The sequence below is a fragment of the Nipponia nippon genome, unplaced genomic scaffold, assembly GCF_047370975.1.
Source record: "Nipponia nippon isolate SJK-2023a ecotype South Korea unplaced genomic scaffold, ASM4737097v1 scaffold_8, whole genome shotgun sequence".
NCBI classification, from domain to species: domain Eukaryota; kingdom Metazoa; phylum Chordata; class Aves; order Pelecaniformes; family Threskiornithidae; genus Nipponia; species Nipponia nippon.
Genome location: NW_028262402.1, coordinates 17,871,451 through 17,885,953, shown reverse-complemented (window position 1 = coordinate 17,885,953; position 14,503 = coordinate 17,871,451). Strand labels below are relative to the sequence as shown.

Here is a 14,503-nt window from a genome sequence, read left to right as displayed (position 1 = left end):
CCTGCTCCACAACCCTCAACCACCAAAAAAGGGTTATTTGCAATGGCAGTCGGTTTATCTTTCTGCATAGTCTTTCAGTACGCAGCCTTGCCAGTCACACCATATGGCAAAAAAGATAATTTTTTCTGTTTAGATTTATTTCCGTGGATTTACTGCTTTCTTTTTTTCAATTTATCTGCATGAAAATGAAAAAAAAAGAAAAAAAAAGGAAGATAAAAACATGTAGAAACTTAATATGAGGAGATAAAGAAATACATGTAGATTGAAAGGGGTAAAATAGCAGTTCAGGAAGGTGAAAAGTAATTTTAACCATCAGTATTCTCTTACCTAGGTCTTTTGTGTTGAAAAGGAAAAGTTCATTTCCCTTTCAGAAAAACAGTACCAGGCTGTGGAGAGGCCTTTATAAAATGGTCAAATGTTCTTAACTGTTTTTCTTTGGTTGAAATCAGAGCTTGTGTGGTTTGCTTTAGCCATGTATATGCAGACAGAGAAAAATACCAAAAAGATCCCAACTGCCGATTGCAAGCATGTAGAATAAAGTAGAATAAAGCAGGCTGACATTATAAAACAATGAAATCCTTATTGTCAAAACAGTTATCCTTCTATTTTATCCCTGTTGGTACATGAGTCCTCCCGAAGCACTCAAAAGGGAAGTGTTGACATTACATCATCCACAGTACAACAAATCTAGGTATATATTAATGCATTTCAGCTTTCTTTAGGAAGATACCATGTTAGCTGAGACACTGTTGCAGAGAAAAATGCAGTAGTATCACCAGGATAAGAAACAGTTTTTAAGTAACAATCTCTAAAACTGCTTAGGGTACTTAGACTAAAATTAACATCTTCAACTCCACTTGAAGAAAACAGATAGCCAATGGACTTTGTGTCATCCTCTGCTTAATAAATGGACAGGAGTGGCCTGCACTTTCACAGCCTCCTGGTGACAGACTGTTACTATTGCTTGCGCTGCTGTGAAGTGGGGGAAAATATGTGGAGAAATATCGCTTTGCCCAGAGGTCGGCAAGATGGTGGAGGAAAATTGCTCTTGGCTATAACTACTACTTGAACAGACAGCATGTTGTCATTGTTATCATTGTATTAGTGATAACAATGATATCATTGTTATCATTGTATTAGTGTTAACGGAAGCATTTACTATTCTTTCAGAATAGAGCATCATTTTAAGTTTGATACAGAATCAAAATAGAGTTGAAAAATAGAGCTGAACACAGTGTGTCTCTGATGCAGCTACTTCTTAAGACATGCAGTTAAGTCAGACCTTATAAAGCTAGACAGTTCTACTCATTAAAGGTTAGCACAAAGCATGTGATCTTTTATATACACACAAAACAGCATAGAGGATTTTACTGAAATTATTTTTCTCCTTATAGGTGGAGAGGTAACACGTTAGTCAGGAATGATTGGATGCAGTTTTCAAAAGCTCTCCAGATTTACAGAGCTAAAGTTCTTCCACAGGATGTAGCAGTTCTGAAAATGTAATCCTTTGTCACAAGTTTATTAAAAAGAACTTCAAATGCTTTCTTTTTTGTTTATGATAATACAGCATATACTAGATTTCTATAGTTCTTGTGGAAGTGTTATTGTCAAAAGGAGATATTTAGTTGATATTACATCACACACCTATTCGCAAAAACAGATCTTTTGGGGATTTTCCTATATTTTAAATGATAGATACTTTTTAAGACGAAACTCTCCCTGACACCTCTCCCCGTTCAAGAAAAGGGGAGGGCGTCTTTGCTAGTGAGTGCTATCATTCATACTCTCTCTGCCTTATGTTTGGGACAACATCAGCAAGAGCTAAAAATGTCTCCATAAGTGTTTGTCTTTTGTTTCTTTGTTACTCAACACTTCAGGTTTTCTAGCTTGTTCTTTTCTTTAACACCTTGTTCTGTGTTGCTTGATGCATATGGATTGTATATTGAAATTGTCTTCTTTTTAAAGAATCAGAAACAATTGTAGAAGCCAGATTGAAAAACAACCCAGAATCAACAGACCCTGTAAAGAAGCAGGAAAAACAACATTTGGTCCGACAGGCCAGCACTGGAGTTTCCTTTGTTCTTATTACAACTCTTCTAATTATCCCTGTTGTTGTCCTGCTGGCAATTTTAGTATTTATTCGGTGGAGGAAGACAACTGTCTATGGAGGTAACCATGAGTAACTCTAGAGAACAGGCTTTTATTATTCCAGTTCAAAACATCACTGAACACTGAAGGATGAGGGTATGAAGATAGAAGCTTACTGTCCCTTTACCCTTCTGAACAGTTACTGTGATGCTGATTGCAAACTAAGAATCAGCGTGCACGCAGCAACTGCATCCCCCTATGCCTTTAATACTACATCTCAAGCCACCGCCTTTTCAGAACATGCATCTAAAAACTTTAATTGGTGTCAAGGCTTAAACTGGTATCTCAGAAATGACTAGAATATATTCATGTTATCGTCTAGAATACATAAATTTTAGTACTCTGAGCATAGTTTGATTTTCACTTTAGGATCTTTATATTGTTGAGAACAAAGGACTCTATCGGTATCATAAAGGTATAAGCAAAATGCAAACAGATAACATTTACAATAGATTATATATTATTGTTCACTACTACCTTGTGCATTTTGTGAGTCAGACATGTTTCCATAATGCACCTCCATCCATTGCTCTGAGAGCTTTAATTGGTACTTAAAATGCTATGTAAATTTGTTCTTAATTCATACTATATAATAACATTATTTTTGAGAAACTGGGAGACTGCAATAGGAGTTTGATCATTACATTTGTTATTTTGTATGACATAAATAGTTTTATCAAGATATTCTCAGCAAGAGAAGAAAATGTACATGGAATAGACAAATAATACAGTTCTGCCACTGGCTTGGACATACTATGACAGAGTAGGTAATTCAGCGAACTAGTATTGCTGTGCAACTGAATTGGATACCTTTTTCTTTGAAGTTTTCAGTGTGCAGCTTCCTGACTTTCTGTGTTGAAACACGTTTAGCACATGAAATGTGCTAACACTCTAGAATACTGCAGTACTGCCATTAATGGATACAATCTATAACAGCATCCTTGCATTCCATTTGGATTCAAGCAGTGCTTGAATTTACTGTGTCAAAGAGCACGATACAGTTACCTTGGTAAAAGTAAACTTCTTGCACAAATTCATGGAAACTGAGTAGTATATGGGAAAAGACAGTTTGGTCATGGCATTTAATTTTTCTTCAGATGAAGGATGGCAAGAGTTACCAGGGAGGACAATATAGTTTGTGAGGGGAGAGAAAATTCCTCCAAAATACCTGAAGAAATTCACAGATCGCTGTCTTCCAGAAAGCCAGTCTTCTCTGAAGGGAAACTATACCATTTCAAATGTCAAGCTGTATTTTGCAGTGTGCTGGAATGTAGTTGTGCACATTATAAATGACAAGGCTGTTGTCCGTCCTATAAACTCTTCACAGTAACATACGTGAACAGTTGAGGGAATGAAATTCTCAGAAATAACTTACATGCAAATCTTCTTAGTGGCTGAATTGGCATAAACTGAACATCTGTGGTATGATAATTTTGTTAAGAATTATAATTTCACCTAATCAAGAAGCTGAAAAGTATCAGTTTTGCTTCTTAGAGCTGCCGATCAATTTGTTGAATGTCTGTGCTTTGTATCAGAAAATACAGATAATTATTTATTATTTTTTAGCTTATTTTTGAAATCTACCTTATTTTTCAGCTGATGGGGAACACAAACTTGATTTGAGTTCAGGCAGAATTTTAGGCAGACTTAGAGGTAAGTCTAAGTCATTGAAGACCCTTTAAGAACGCAGTAACTGGAGGGGTTTTGTATTCACTTCTAGTTGAATAACATATTTGATGGAACTTTCTCAGAGGAAGGATTGGGGGCAAACCTCAAGTGTTTTGTGGAAATGTCTTTTACGACACCTTTCATCCGTCATTGTCTGTCCAGTGAAGAGGATGTGTCACTACCAGTGGGAGAGCAGTAGCTGTTGTAATGAGTTACCTGTGGATCTGGTGAATGAAATGAAGCACTTGGAGACTAAGGGCAAACTGGTGGGAACACAAATAGCCTGCGTAAAGACTTAATGAAACAATGGATGCTGAAAAAAATAGTTTGAAACTTCTACTTCAAAGATTAATTTCCTTCCTCTTTCATAACCTCTATACTTAGCTTTTGTGGCTTATGTGCTGATCTTTAAAAACAGTTTCTGGAAGGACACTTAAAATAATCTCCACTATACTTGAGTAGATAGATTTTTATTCCCCCTGTACAGTAAAGCAAACCTTTTGACAAGCCTTTCCTTTCCACAGGAAAAGGCGGTGGTGGCCTTAACCTTGGGAACTTCTTTGCAAGTCACAAAGGCTACAGCCGAAAGGGGTTTGACCGGCTGAGCGCTGAAGGAAGTGATCAAGAGAAAGATGAAGATGATGGCACAGATTCAGAGGAAGAGTGTTCAGCGCCTCCACCCCCACCAGCACCTTTATCATCCTGAAACCAGCCTTTGAGTTTTCCATTATACAATTCAACCCAGAATGTCAGATTCCTTTTCCCTTAAGCACGTTTAAGATTTTGTGTATTTAATTGTAAACTGTACTAGTCTGTGTGGGGCTGTACACTGGTTCCTTTAATTTTTGTTTGGTTTTAGTTCTGTTTTTTCAGTGGACGAGTGTATGGAAGTTCCATATCAGTGCCGTTGTTTTTTATGTGAACATCTTAATAAAGCAAAGAGTCTTCTAATTGCAGCACTGATTTAAAGCAGTAGTATTTTCTCATCTCAATATGGGGATCCTGTAAATAAGTCTTACTATCTGCTTCATCAAAATATTTTTCCCATAACTATTCAGTTGCCAATTTCTGTTTTGTGCCTTTCCTCTTCAATGTCCTTAACCTGTTGCAGTACAGAGAAAATACAGTGCCACAAGAAAATGAAGCTGCTAAATCTTCTTCTATTTTTTTAAAATCACTAACATTATATTGCATTGAAGGAAAGAAAAAAGTCTCTATTTAATTTTTTTTCTTCTTCCTAACTTGATGTGTTTCTGGGATGTCTTATTTTTAGATGGTATCACTGTTAGAACACTATTTTCAGAAGCTGAATGTAATTTGTGTAATAAAGTATTCGCAGAGCACTAGCTGTCGGAGTGTACTTTGGAATTTTTGCATACTTTTAAGTTTTTTGTATACAACTTTTGTACAAGTTACACAGATCACTTAATACAGTTAAAATTTTAATGTCTTCTACCAGCAGAGAAGAAGTGCTGCTTTGTATGGAAGCTGGAAAAATACTTTGCTATGTCACAAGGTGGGTTTTTTTAAAAAACTAATCATTTACATACATGTACAAAGCCAAGCTTAAACATTTAAAGAGGAATTTTACTTGTATAATAAAACTGCAGGATATTTACTTTAATAAAACGTGGTCACAGCTAAGAGGAAACCTGTGTCTCAAATTAAATATGCAAATTAGTCAGGGTAGGCATCTAATACTACCTGATTTGTAGTACTGATTTTCTTGTTTCTCCACACTTCCTTTTTCATTCATACAACAGGAGTCCTCAATCCCATAATGTGCTCACTCATTGAACAGGAGATTTGCAGAATACCTGCTAGAAAATTATCCTGGCTCTATGAGTCATCTGAAGTGTGAATCATTGTGTGACATCATCATGATTTATCAGTCTAGTTTGAGCATGAGAGCATGATTAATCTCCTTTTAAAACCTATATTATGAGCAGTGCACACAGCTGTAATTGCCGCAGGTTTTTATGAAACAGCTTTCCTTGTTGTCATTGCAGGTGTTGTAATAGGCTGTTGCTGGTGTTGGGCTTGAAAAATAGGCTTTAGGTTTCTTGTGCCAGGTTTTGCAAGGTGTTTTTTGAGGGAATAAAGGTTATGATAGTGGAACAAAGATAAGATTTCCTCCCCCAGCAAGATTTTGCAAATCTGCTTTTTCTGGAACAAAAACTTACAATCCTTGACGGGTTGTTTTTTCTCAAGTATAGCAAAATCTCCAGGATAGCTTTCTAAAATGCAGGCGTACAGGCTCAGTTTCATGTGATATGTATTTAGTGCATACTCTTAAGTTGCTTCCTTTCCTGCTAATTTCTGTTTTCCTAATTTTACAAGGAAAACAGCCTGTTTCTGTCTTGCTTTTGAAAGCAAGACGCTGTTATTTTTAGCTGTGGCCTTGATCCCCTTGTATATGAATAAAAACAAATGAGGTAGTTGGGAAAGATCTTCTACAGCTGTCTGCAAAGATGACAGGTCACTAGTTTACAGGAAGTTTTCAGTGAGAGCAATTGAGAGAGCTGTGGTGCCACTGCTACCATAGGTGGTGTATATGGCATCAGTTCTAAAAGATCACAGGCTTTTCTCAAAAGTGATCAGTAAGGGTATATTTTTGTAACATTTGGATAGCTCACATTAAGTCCATCTGATGTTGAGTGTTCTCTGCTTCCATGGTATTAGGTTGATGAAGATAACATGCGTCTGCCTTCTTCCTCCTTTCCTCTGGTTGATACTTATCTCCAATTAAAAAAATGGTTTGGTGAGAGGGGAGTAGCCAAACACAGTTTAATTGCAAGTACAAGCCAAAACAGATTATTTCAGTGCTAATCATAATCTCTGGTCGCTGGAATTCAGAGCTTGATCTCCACAGTAATCCTGGGCTGCATAAAGAGAAGCGTGTCGAAGGAGGTGATTCTGCCCTTCCACTCTGCTCTCTTGAGACCCCATGTGGAGTACTGCATCCAGCTCTGGGGTCTCCAGAACAAGAAGGACATGGACCTCCCCCAGAGGAGGGCCACAAAAATAATCAGAGGGATGGAACACTCTGCTATGAGGAAAGGCTGAGAGGGCTGAGAGAGCTGAGGTTGTTCAGCCAGAAGAGAAGGCTGTGGGGAGACGTTATTTTGGCCTTTCAGTACTTAAAGGGGGCTTATAAGAAAGATGCTTTTTACCAAGGCCTGTAGGGACAGGACAAAGGGTTTTAAAATAAAAGAGGGTAGGTTTAGATTAGATATTAGGAAGAAATTCTTTACTATGTGGGTGGTGACACTGCAATGGGTTGCCCAGAGAAGTTGCGGATGCCCCGTCATTGGCAGTGTTCAAAGCCAGGTTGGATGGGGCTTTGAGCAACATGATCTGGTGAAAGATGTCCCCACCCATGGCAGGGGGGTTGGACTAGATGATCAAGGTCCCTTCCAACCCAAACTATTCTGTGATTCTTTGATAATTGCCTTGACGGGCAACCAACTACTTTCCAGCAGCAAGCAAACTTCATAATATCAAGTCTCATGATCTAATTTCATACAGTACAATGGCAGAAAATCTGAACCTGCTTGAAGGCACAGGATGTTCTTTATCTCTTATTAAAGCTGCACCTTATGAAAACAACGTACCAGAGACTTCCTACTGCAATATAAAATTCATGTAAAAAGGAACACACAAGCTTTCTGTAATCATAGCTCTGTAATAAGCCAGCAGACCATCCTCCACTCTAGCAGGTTCTGTGTGCTAATATTGTTATTCATGTATTAAATGTTGAAAAATGGTTATTCAGTCTTGGCTAGTGGATTTGGAGTGCATGTGTTTAATTTAGTTCCAGCAATTGTCCCAGTTAAGACTATGCTTTTTAATGAACAACATGGAATTGCACATTTTAAGACTTCAAAGATGTGACACTAACTTTCATGAATTGCCAATTAATCTTTTCTTAAGCCTTTTTAAGGTGGAAAAATCTTTGCTATTGTAGGTGCTGAATATTTTCATTAAAATTAGGCTGATGAAGTAGCTAAGCACGTTTCTCTGTGGTAGTACTGTATCAAGCATCTCCCTGTTTTGAACAGTCTGACATACTGGAAGTCCTTCAGAGTGATGCAAAGGCGGCTGCTTATCCACTGGTAAGCAGCGTCGGACGATTGCCAGTATCTCAGTGTGAACCAGCTGTTAAGTGAGGGCAGGCTGGGGCAACTGCAAGCTGCCATGAGCAGGGTGCACTGAACTGTAACGTGCAGGTTGTCACCCAAGTCACCTGAAGGTGTCCCAATTAAAAGAGATTACCATCCCAATTAAGCAGTGGTCCTTGCCACAAGTATCATTAAGTGTAAATTGATTCCTTGGGATGCATCTTGATTAAGTAGAGTTTTCTAATCAAGCAGTGCACTGTAGTAGTTAATGAGGATTTATAGATCAATGCAGTAAATTGCAACAGCTTCTTGCTTGCCAACACTAGATATATTTCTATTTTATCAGAACTTTTTGGTCAGCAATGTCTGTCATGCTACAGAGGATTAGGATTAAGTGTGGGTCATGGTACAGAGAAGAGGGACTTTGTTGATTTCTATCTTGCCATTCAAACACACATATGGGAACTTGTTTGAAAGACTACATATGTATTAGTAATATAAGTTGTGGGGAACAGATCACTGCTGAGCAATTCAAAAGCAACTTTATTATTTAATTGCACATTAGGACATGCTTTTAAATTTGAAAGACTGTTATGATACAGTGCACAGTTTGTGTGGATTCATGTAGTGTACTAATAAAAAAACCCCACAGAACGAAATGTCCAGGTCAATTAAAATTAAGAGCTGAAATTAGGACACTGTATTGTCTATGTAAAACAGATGGTAGTAAACCCTAGAGTTTTAGCAACCTTATTTGCCTCTACCTGTTTTTTTTTTAATTCTTAAACATGTAAATATTTTTTCTCCATTGTGAATTAGCAAAATTTGTTAGCAAAATTTACACTATAACTGTGCTTCAAACTCCTCTCCAATACCTGTGAAAAATTTAGGTTAATCTGTGTAGCTAAACATTACTAGCAGAAGAAAAGAGGGGAGCTAACAGTGTAGAGGAGGATTTTAAATCTCCAGTGGCAGCTACTTACACAAGCAAAACCTGCTAACTTCTTGCTGTTTCTGGACATGGTGGCTGGAAAAACCTAACGGAGCATCCAGCTGGCTTTGTTACACACATATTTGGAGAGGTACAAGGAAGAGCTGCATGGGAGTCAACTTGGAAATGCACTAGAGTTTTCTAAATACTACAGGTCATGAAGGCATGTTTGCTGAACTGCTCCTTTCTCTAGCTCCTTTCCGCAGTGTTTCTTATTAATTAGTTGCATGTGAAGCACAACATCCTCCAAGTGAAGCTCTGTCCAATTTCATTGTACAACTTTTTAAAAAATACACAGATGATGTAGAGGTATTTTTTTTCTAGGGAGCTGTGCCAAAAGTACCATTTTAAAGATGCAGTGGAGCAATTTGTTCCTAGCAAATAGTCAGTGGTAACAGTTCAGCAAACTAGGGAAATTATTAATTACCAACTACATTTATTTTTCAAACTGAAACATATGAGAAAATTAAACCTTTTACACTTTTTTTAAGTAGAATTTAAGAATTTTGTCAGCATGGGAATAAGGCAACCCACATACCCAGCCATAGCAGGCTAAAGTTGGTGCTACTTATTTTAAGAGCAGAACCCTGCCCTGGCCACTACATTCCTCAATGCTTTGATACCCTCCCTGCCATGTTTGTTACTGCTTTCTTCAGCCACAGCACATCCTGAAACTGCAGCGCACAAGAAAATTACTTTCATTAAAAAGGACTGAAACCCACAATTCTACCACGTTTCCTTGAGTTGTGTTTCAGGTCACACACTGTGCCACGCATACGGAACTGGAGGGATGGCCTTTTTCCAGGCACTTGTATGTGAGATCCTGCTCACAGCAATGAAGGTTTAATGAGCACTGACAGGTGCCCAGTTTTTAGGAAGCTGCAAGGCTGTACTGAATGTTTGTCACGGTAGTTATGGTATAAACTACCTAATGCACAAGCAGGTTATTTTTTACTGTAACTATCTTACATGACAGGTCAGTCATGCAGCCTTCACATAACGCAGGTCACATTGCTTTCAGAAATATATTTATGCTTCCATCATTATTATCAGATTATAATTTTGCTGAGAATGTAGTTTGGGAACGAAAGACTCAGAGAAACAAACCACTGGGCAGCAGTTTCTACAAGCATTGCGTAGTCACCGTGCCACAGTGGCAGAGTCAGAGCCGGGTGTGCAGGGCGTGCTCCTGCGGTGACGGGCTGCCACCGTGCGACGACGTCAGCAGCGAGGCAGAGAAAGTCAGGGCTCAAGTGTACGCTCCAAAATAAATCCCTAACATCTGCGGAGTTGAACATATGGAAGGTAAGAATCTCAAAAATTGAGTTTGCCAGTATAATACTGTAACCATACCCTAAATCCTGTCCTGTTCCTATTTAGTCTGCTCTCCTTTTCCTAGGTCTTTAATTTGTGGAAGTGATGGATGATGTCTCTGACTAAACATTCAAAATCAGCCTGATGGGGAACCCCGTGTATTATTTACTGCATATCACTAAAATTGTGCACAAAATACAGAACTCGTTTTCTTTTGGACTTTTCTATTGGGGCTTTCATTGCTATACCTGCTAGCTTTGTGAAGAGTAATATTTTTTCAGTATGTCTGGGAACTCACATGGTGCTATTCACTTTGTGCAGAAGGTGGAAGTGAGGCATAGAGAGATTAAAGGCATAAATTGTCAAAAAACATCAACTAATTTTAAGTACTGAATTTGTGAAATCTGATTTATTCCCTTTTAACCCACTTACTTAGATACCACTTTATATATACATTTATATATCACTGCTGCTTGCCACCAGCTGCAGCTCTGAATACTCCAGCTCTGCTGATGAAAGCTCAGAGATTCTTGCCAAGCACCCAGAAGACCACACAAGTAACAACTGGTAAATTATGGGAAGTTGTATCCAACTAATCTGTGGTCCATTGCACTAGCAATCTCTAGCAGGGCAGCACTGTCCAGCAGACTGAGAATGCTATATTCCCTACAACCTGTCTTGTTTATTGGCATACCTATTTCTGCAAGGTTCCTGCAGATCTTTTCATCACCATAAGACTTTGCACAATGTCAGGATAAAATGGACTGCACATGACTGCACCCTGCAGCCCTGTGGGAAGATAAATGTGTGAACCCATCCTCAGAGCCTGTAGCAACGCCTACCGCAATGGGACAAACAAGTAGGCAGCTCAGGCAACCTCAGTGCACTTGTATTTGCAAATGTGGTCTTTGTCTGGGTACGAGTAGAGAGGAGGGAAGGAGAACTGACTGGGGAATGCATCTCTCAGGATTAATAGTTCCTGAATCAAATGCTTCAATATTAAATTACAGCCTGGTTACTTCTATCTGGAAGAGCCTTCCTTTTCAAACTAAAGCCTTTTGTGCACTGCTTTTCATTCGAAATGTCTACATAGTTTGATTACCAAGGTTTCCACAGTAGGTCAGCAGGTCTTCTAATATGTGTAGAAGAGTGTAATGCCCATTTCCTGAAGACACTGCTAAATCCTGTTTATGTGTGACAATTTTAGCGTTCTAATTTAAAACAGCATCCGGTCTTGGTGACTTCTAACATGGCCTTTCCTTGTGTTGAATTCACAGGTGGGCATCATACTCTCAGGCCAACAGACAATGACAACTGCTGATGTGCCTTGCTCAGTTTCCACCACCCGGCGAGACTCTAGAGCTTGCATGTTTTATTTTTAGCTAGTCCAATAAGTCAACTTAAAGCATCCACTCCACTCCAACCCCAAAAAACAGTCGATTACATATTTTGAAAATACCAAGAAGGCTACTATGCAAAAATTTTGCAGTCATTAGGGTAATGATGTCTGCTGCAAAAGGTCATTGATATGGATGTTGCACCCAAGCAAATGAGTAAAGGAAACTTATCTGGTTCTCAAAAGTGATATTTACAGAAGATTTGTTAACTGCTTGCTGTGAAAAGCAAATCATGACTCATTGGTGCCCTCCAGCAGGGAACATTCAGTTCTAGGGAGAAGAAGGAAAAATTTTTACATCGTCTGTAGCTGGAAAGCAAGAGCACTGCAACACAGAATGGGCAAATGCTATACAAAAGTTCAGGAAGTATTCAAACAAGAGAGGAATGGTTATCATACCACAGTAAAACACTGTGAATGTTTGTACAGTCTTTTTACTAGCAGATGCATTTTATGCTGTTTTTCATCAAACTGTGAGTTGGTAGTTAGCACTACTAACAAACCCAAAGGATAAACGTTCATAATTCTGTGCTCGTAGGTATGAGGAAATCTGCATTTTTTCTCTCATGCAGTACTCCCTTCTATTCTTCCCCCCGAAACAACTTGCCATGAGGGGGAACAAACTCTATTAGAAAACAGAATTTCTAAAAATTCTATTATGAAATAGTCCTTTGATATTCTCTTATCATAAATCAAACCTGTGTGCCAGTGAAAAAGAATACAAATGGACATCTGTGTATTTATCCAAGTTGGCTAAAATACAAACCAAAAGTAGGCAGGTCACAATTCACTGCAGTCACAAGCATACACTGAACAACCCTTTGCTATGGCAAAGGTGCAAGGGGTTTCTCCAAGCTTCCCCAGTGTGCTGCTTCCGATGTCTCAGGTTTCCTGGTGGGTTTTTTTCAGAGTTTCCATTGATTGTTTTGCACGTCATTAGTTTGAAACCCTTGTATTTTATTTCAGTGAGCCTCCCACATGCAAAGAAGGCCCTATTTACATGCATTAAAGAGGCACTAATGCCTGGCTGTTAATACGTGAATCAAGCAAAGCCTGAATGATCATCCTTATGCAGTATGTTAATGTTTCCTGGTTTTCCTCTTCCACTATCACTGTAGCAGTTTCTTTCTCTCCAAGGTAGCTTTAACAAGTACACAGCACTCGCGTTGCCCCAGAGCTTCCCCAGAAAACAGCTCTGCTGTATTGTGCGCAAATAAGGAACTGAGCGGTTGAAGTGGAAAAAAAAAGAGGGACTGGTTTTCTTTTGCACCTAACAAAGCAGAAAGGAATCTTATTCTCTGATTTTATGCCTGACAATATTTTCTTTTTTGCATGCACTGGGTATATGTAGATATTGCATGCATGCACACACACGTAAGAATAGAACAAATCCATCCTAGCAGAAGATGCCACTTCAGTCAATAATCATAGTGGAAGAAACAAAGGTACCTAAGGAGGAAGAGGGGTTGGCTTAAAGAGCCTGGGCCTCTGTTAAAGACTAGCATAGGAACAATTTAGGCTGCCACACCATTATCATGGCATGAACCACCAGCAGCCACGGCATACAGCACCCAGAGAGATTATTGTCTTTAAACTACTATTCCAGGGAAAAAATCCTGTACAACCTCAGTGCTCATTACTGGGGGAAAAAAATTAAATCAAAGTAAGGCCATTGTTCACAATTACTGGTCATGTGACATTTACCTGTGTTTTTTCTTCTGCTGTAACTAGTTTGACAGGATTTCCTAGCATTTTTTTTAAACAAGACAAACATATTTCACCACGCCCACTTTCTTTACTTCCTTGACTGCACTAGACTGATGACTATAAAGGTCAGCTGTCCTCAGAGGACAGCATGGCTTGGGGGCAACAGCAGCTAACAGAAACATGGGCTTCTCAGCTTGCATGCGTTTGTTAATGCCAGCACAAAGCTTGTTCATCTCCAAGTGCTCCATGGAGCTGGCACAGAGGAGCCTGTTAAGCCAGCATCCCCAACTGCCTCCCAGTACCCTCTTTCTGAAACAGTCTCTGCGGAGAAAAAGTGTATTTGTAGGACTGGATTTTCAGAAGACACAAAATACTTTCTATTAAGTACTTTTTCATTTGAATTGTAAGATAGGATACTGTCATAGTGCTGAGCTCTTCTCTTACACAGCTGTGGCCCATGATATCAAAAACATACTGTACATTAGGTATGAATTTCTGTATGAGTTAGGTACCTAACCAGGCTTGAGGACAAAGTCTTGTTACCTAAGATTAACTGAAAACTCTTAATGAACTGTACTTTCCTCCACCTCTGTTGTAAGTCACATGACATTCAGCAGCAGAGAGGGAACGCACATGTTCAGAGAGTGAGATAAGCAAATCTTCCACAGTATCAGATAGAAGTTGCTGAATTTCTAAATGCAGTTTTCTGCTAGTTTTCTTCCTCTTCATGTCAGTCCCCTATAAGAAGAACCGACTTGCACTCATCAGTTTTCCACGTGAAATAATTCCTGTTCAGCTGACTTTGAAATATAGTCTTCTCAGCAGGAAGTCCAGACCAGTAACAACTTACTCGAGGAATTCCGAGAATAAGTAACACCTGTGCTTCACCTTTCCGAGACCACTGTCAGTGGAAATTTCCAGACCTGTACTGGCTCTGGGAAGATGTAACTGATGTTTGTGAAGAAAGCACAAATTAATGCTGAATACTCTTAAGATTTTGACAGGCCTGAGAAATTAAAATTGCTCACCCTAGCAGAGTTTTGATGAGTGCAGAGCAGCTGAAGGCCTCATAGTTTCATATGGAGAACCTTACATGTACTTGATTTTGGCAGCTTTGCTTCTTAGGGAAATTAAAAGCTGTAAAAGTCAGTCTGCAGC

At 38.9% G+C, this 14,503-nt stretch overlaps 1 protein-coding gene across 13 annotated transcripts in view; it reads left to right on the top strand.

Moving 5' to 3' along the window:
• PAM (peptidylglycine alpha-amidating monooxygenase) overlaps nt 1–5,162 on the top strand; it is a 146,022-nt gene extending 140,860 nt beyond the window's left edge. For 6 of the 13 annotated variants that reach the window (XM_087741541.1, XM_087741540.1, XM_087741532.1 and 3 more), the window contains 3 exons: nt 1,966–2,169; nt 3,745–3,801; nt 4,341–5,162. In XM_087741541.1, coding sequence (XP_087597667.1) covers nt 1,966–2,169; nt 3,745–3,801; nt 4,341–4,522 — 443 coding nt within the window. In that variant the 3' untranslated portion in view covers nt 4,523–5,162. The remainder of the gene's footprint in view (nt 1–1,965; nt 2,170–3,744; nt 3,802–4,340) is intronic. The other 7 variants (XM_087741544.1, XM_087741538.1, XM_087741542.1 and 4 more) reach the window with 2 other exon arrangements.
• Nucleotides 5,163–14,503: the final 9,341 nt, after the last annotated feature.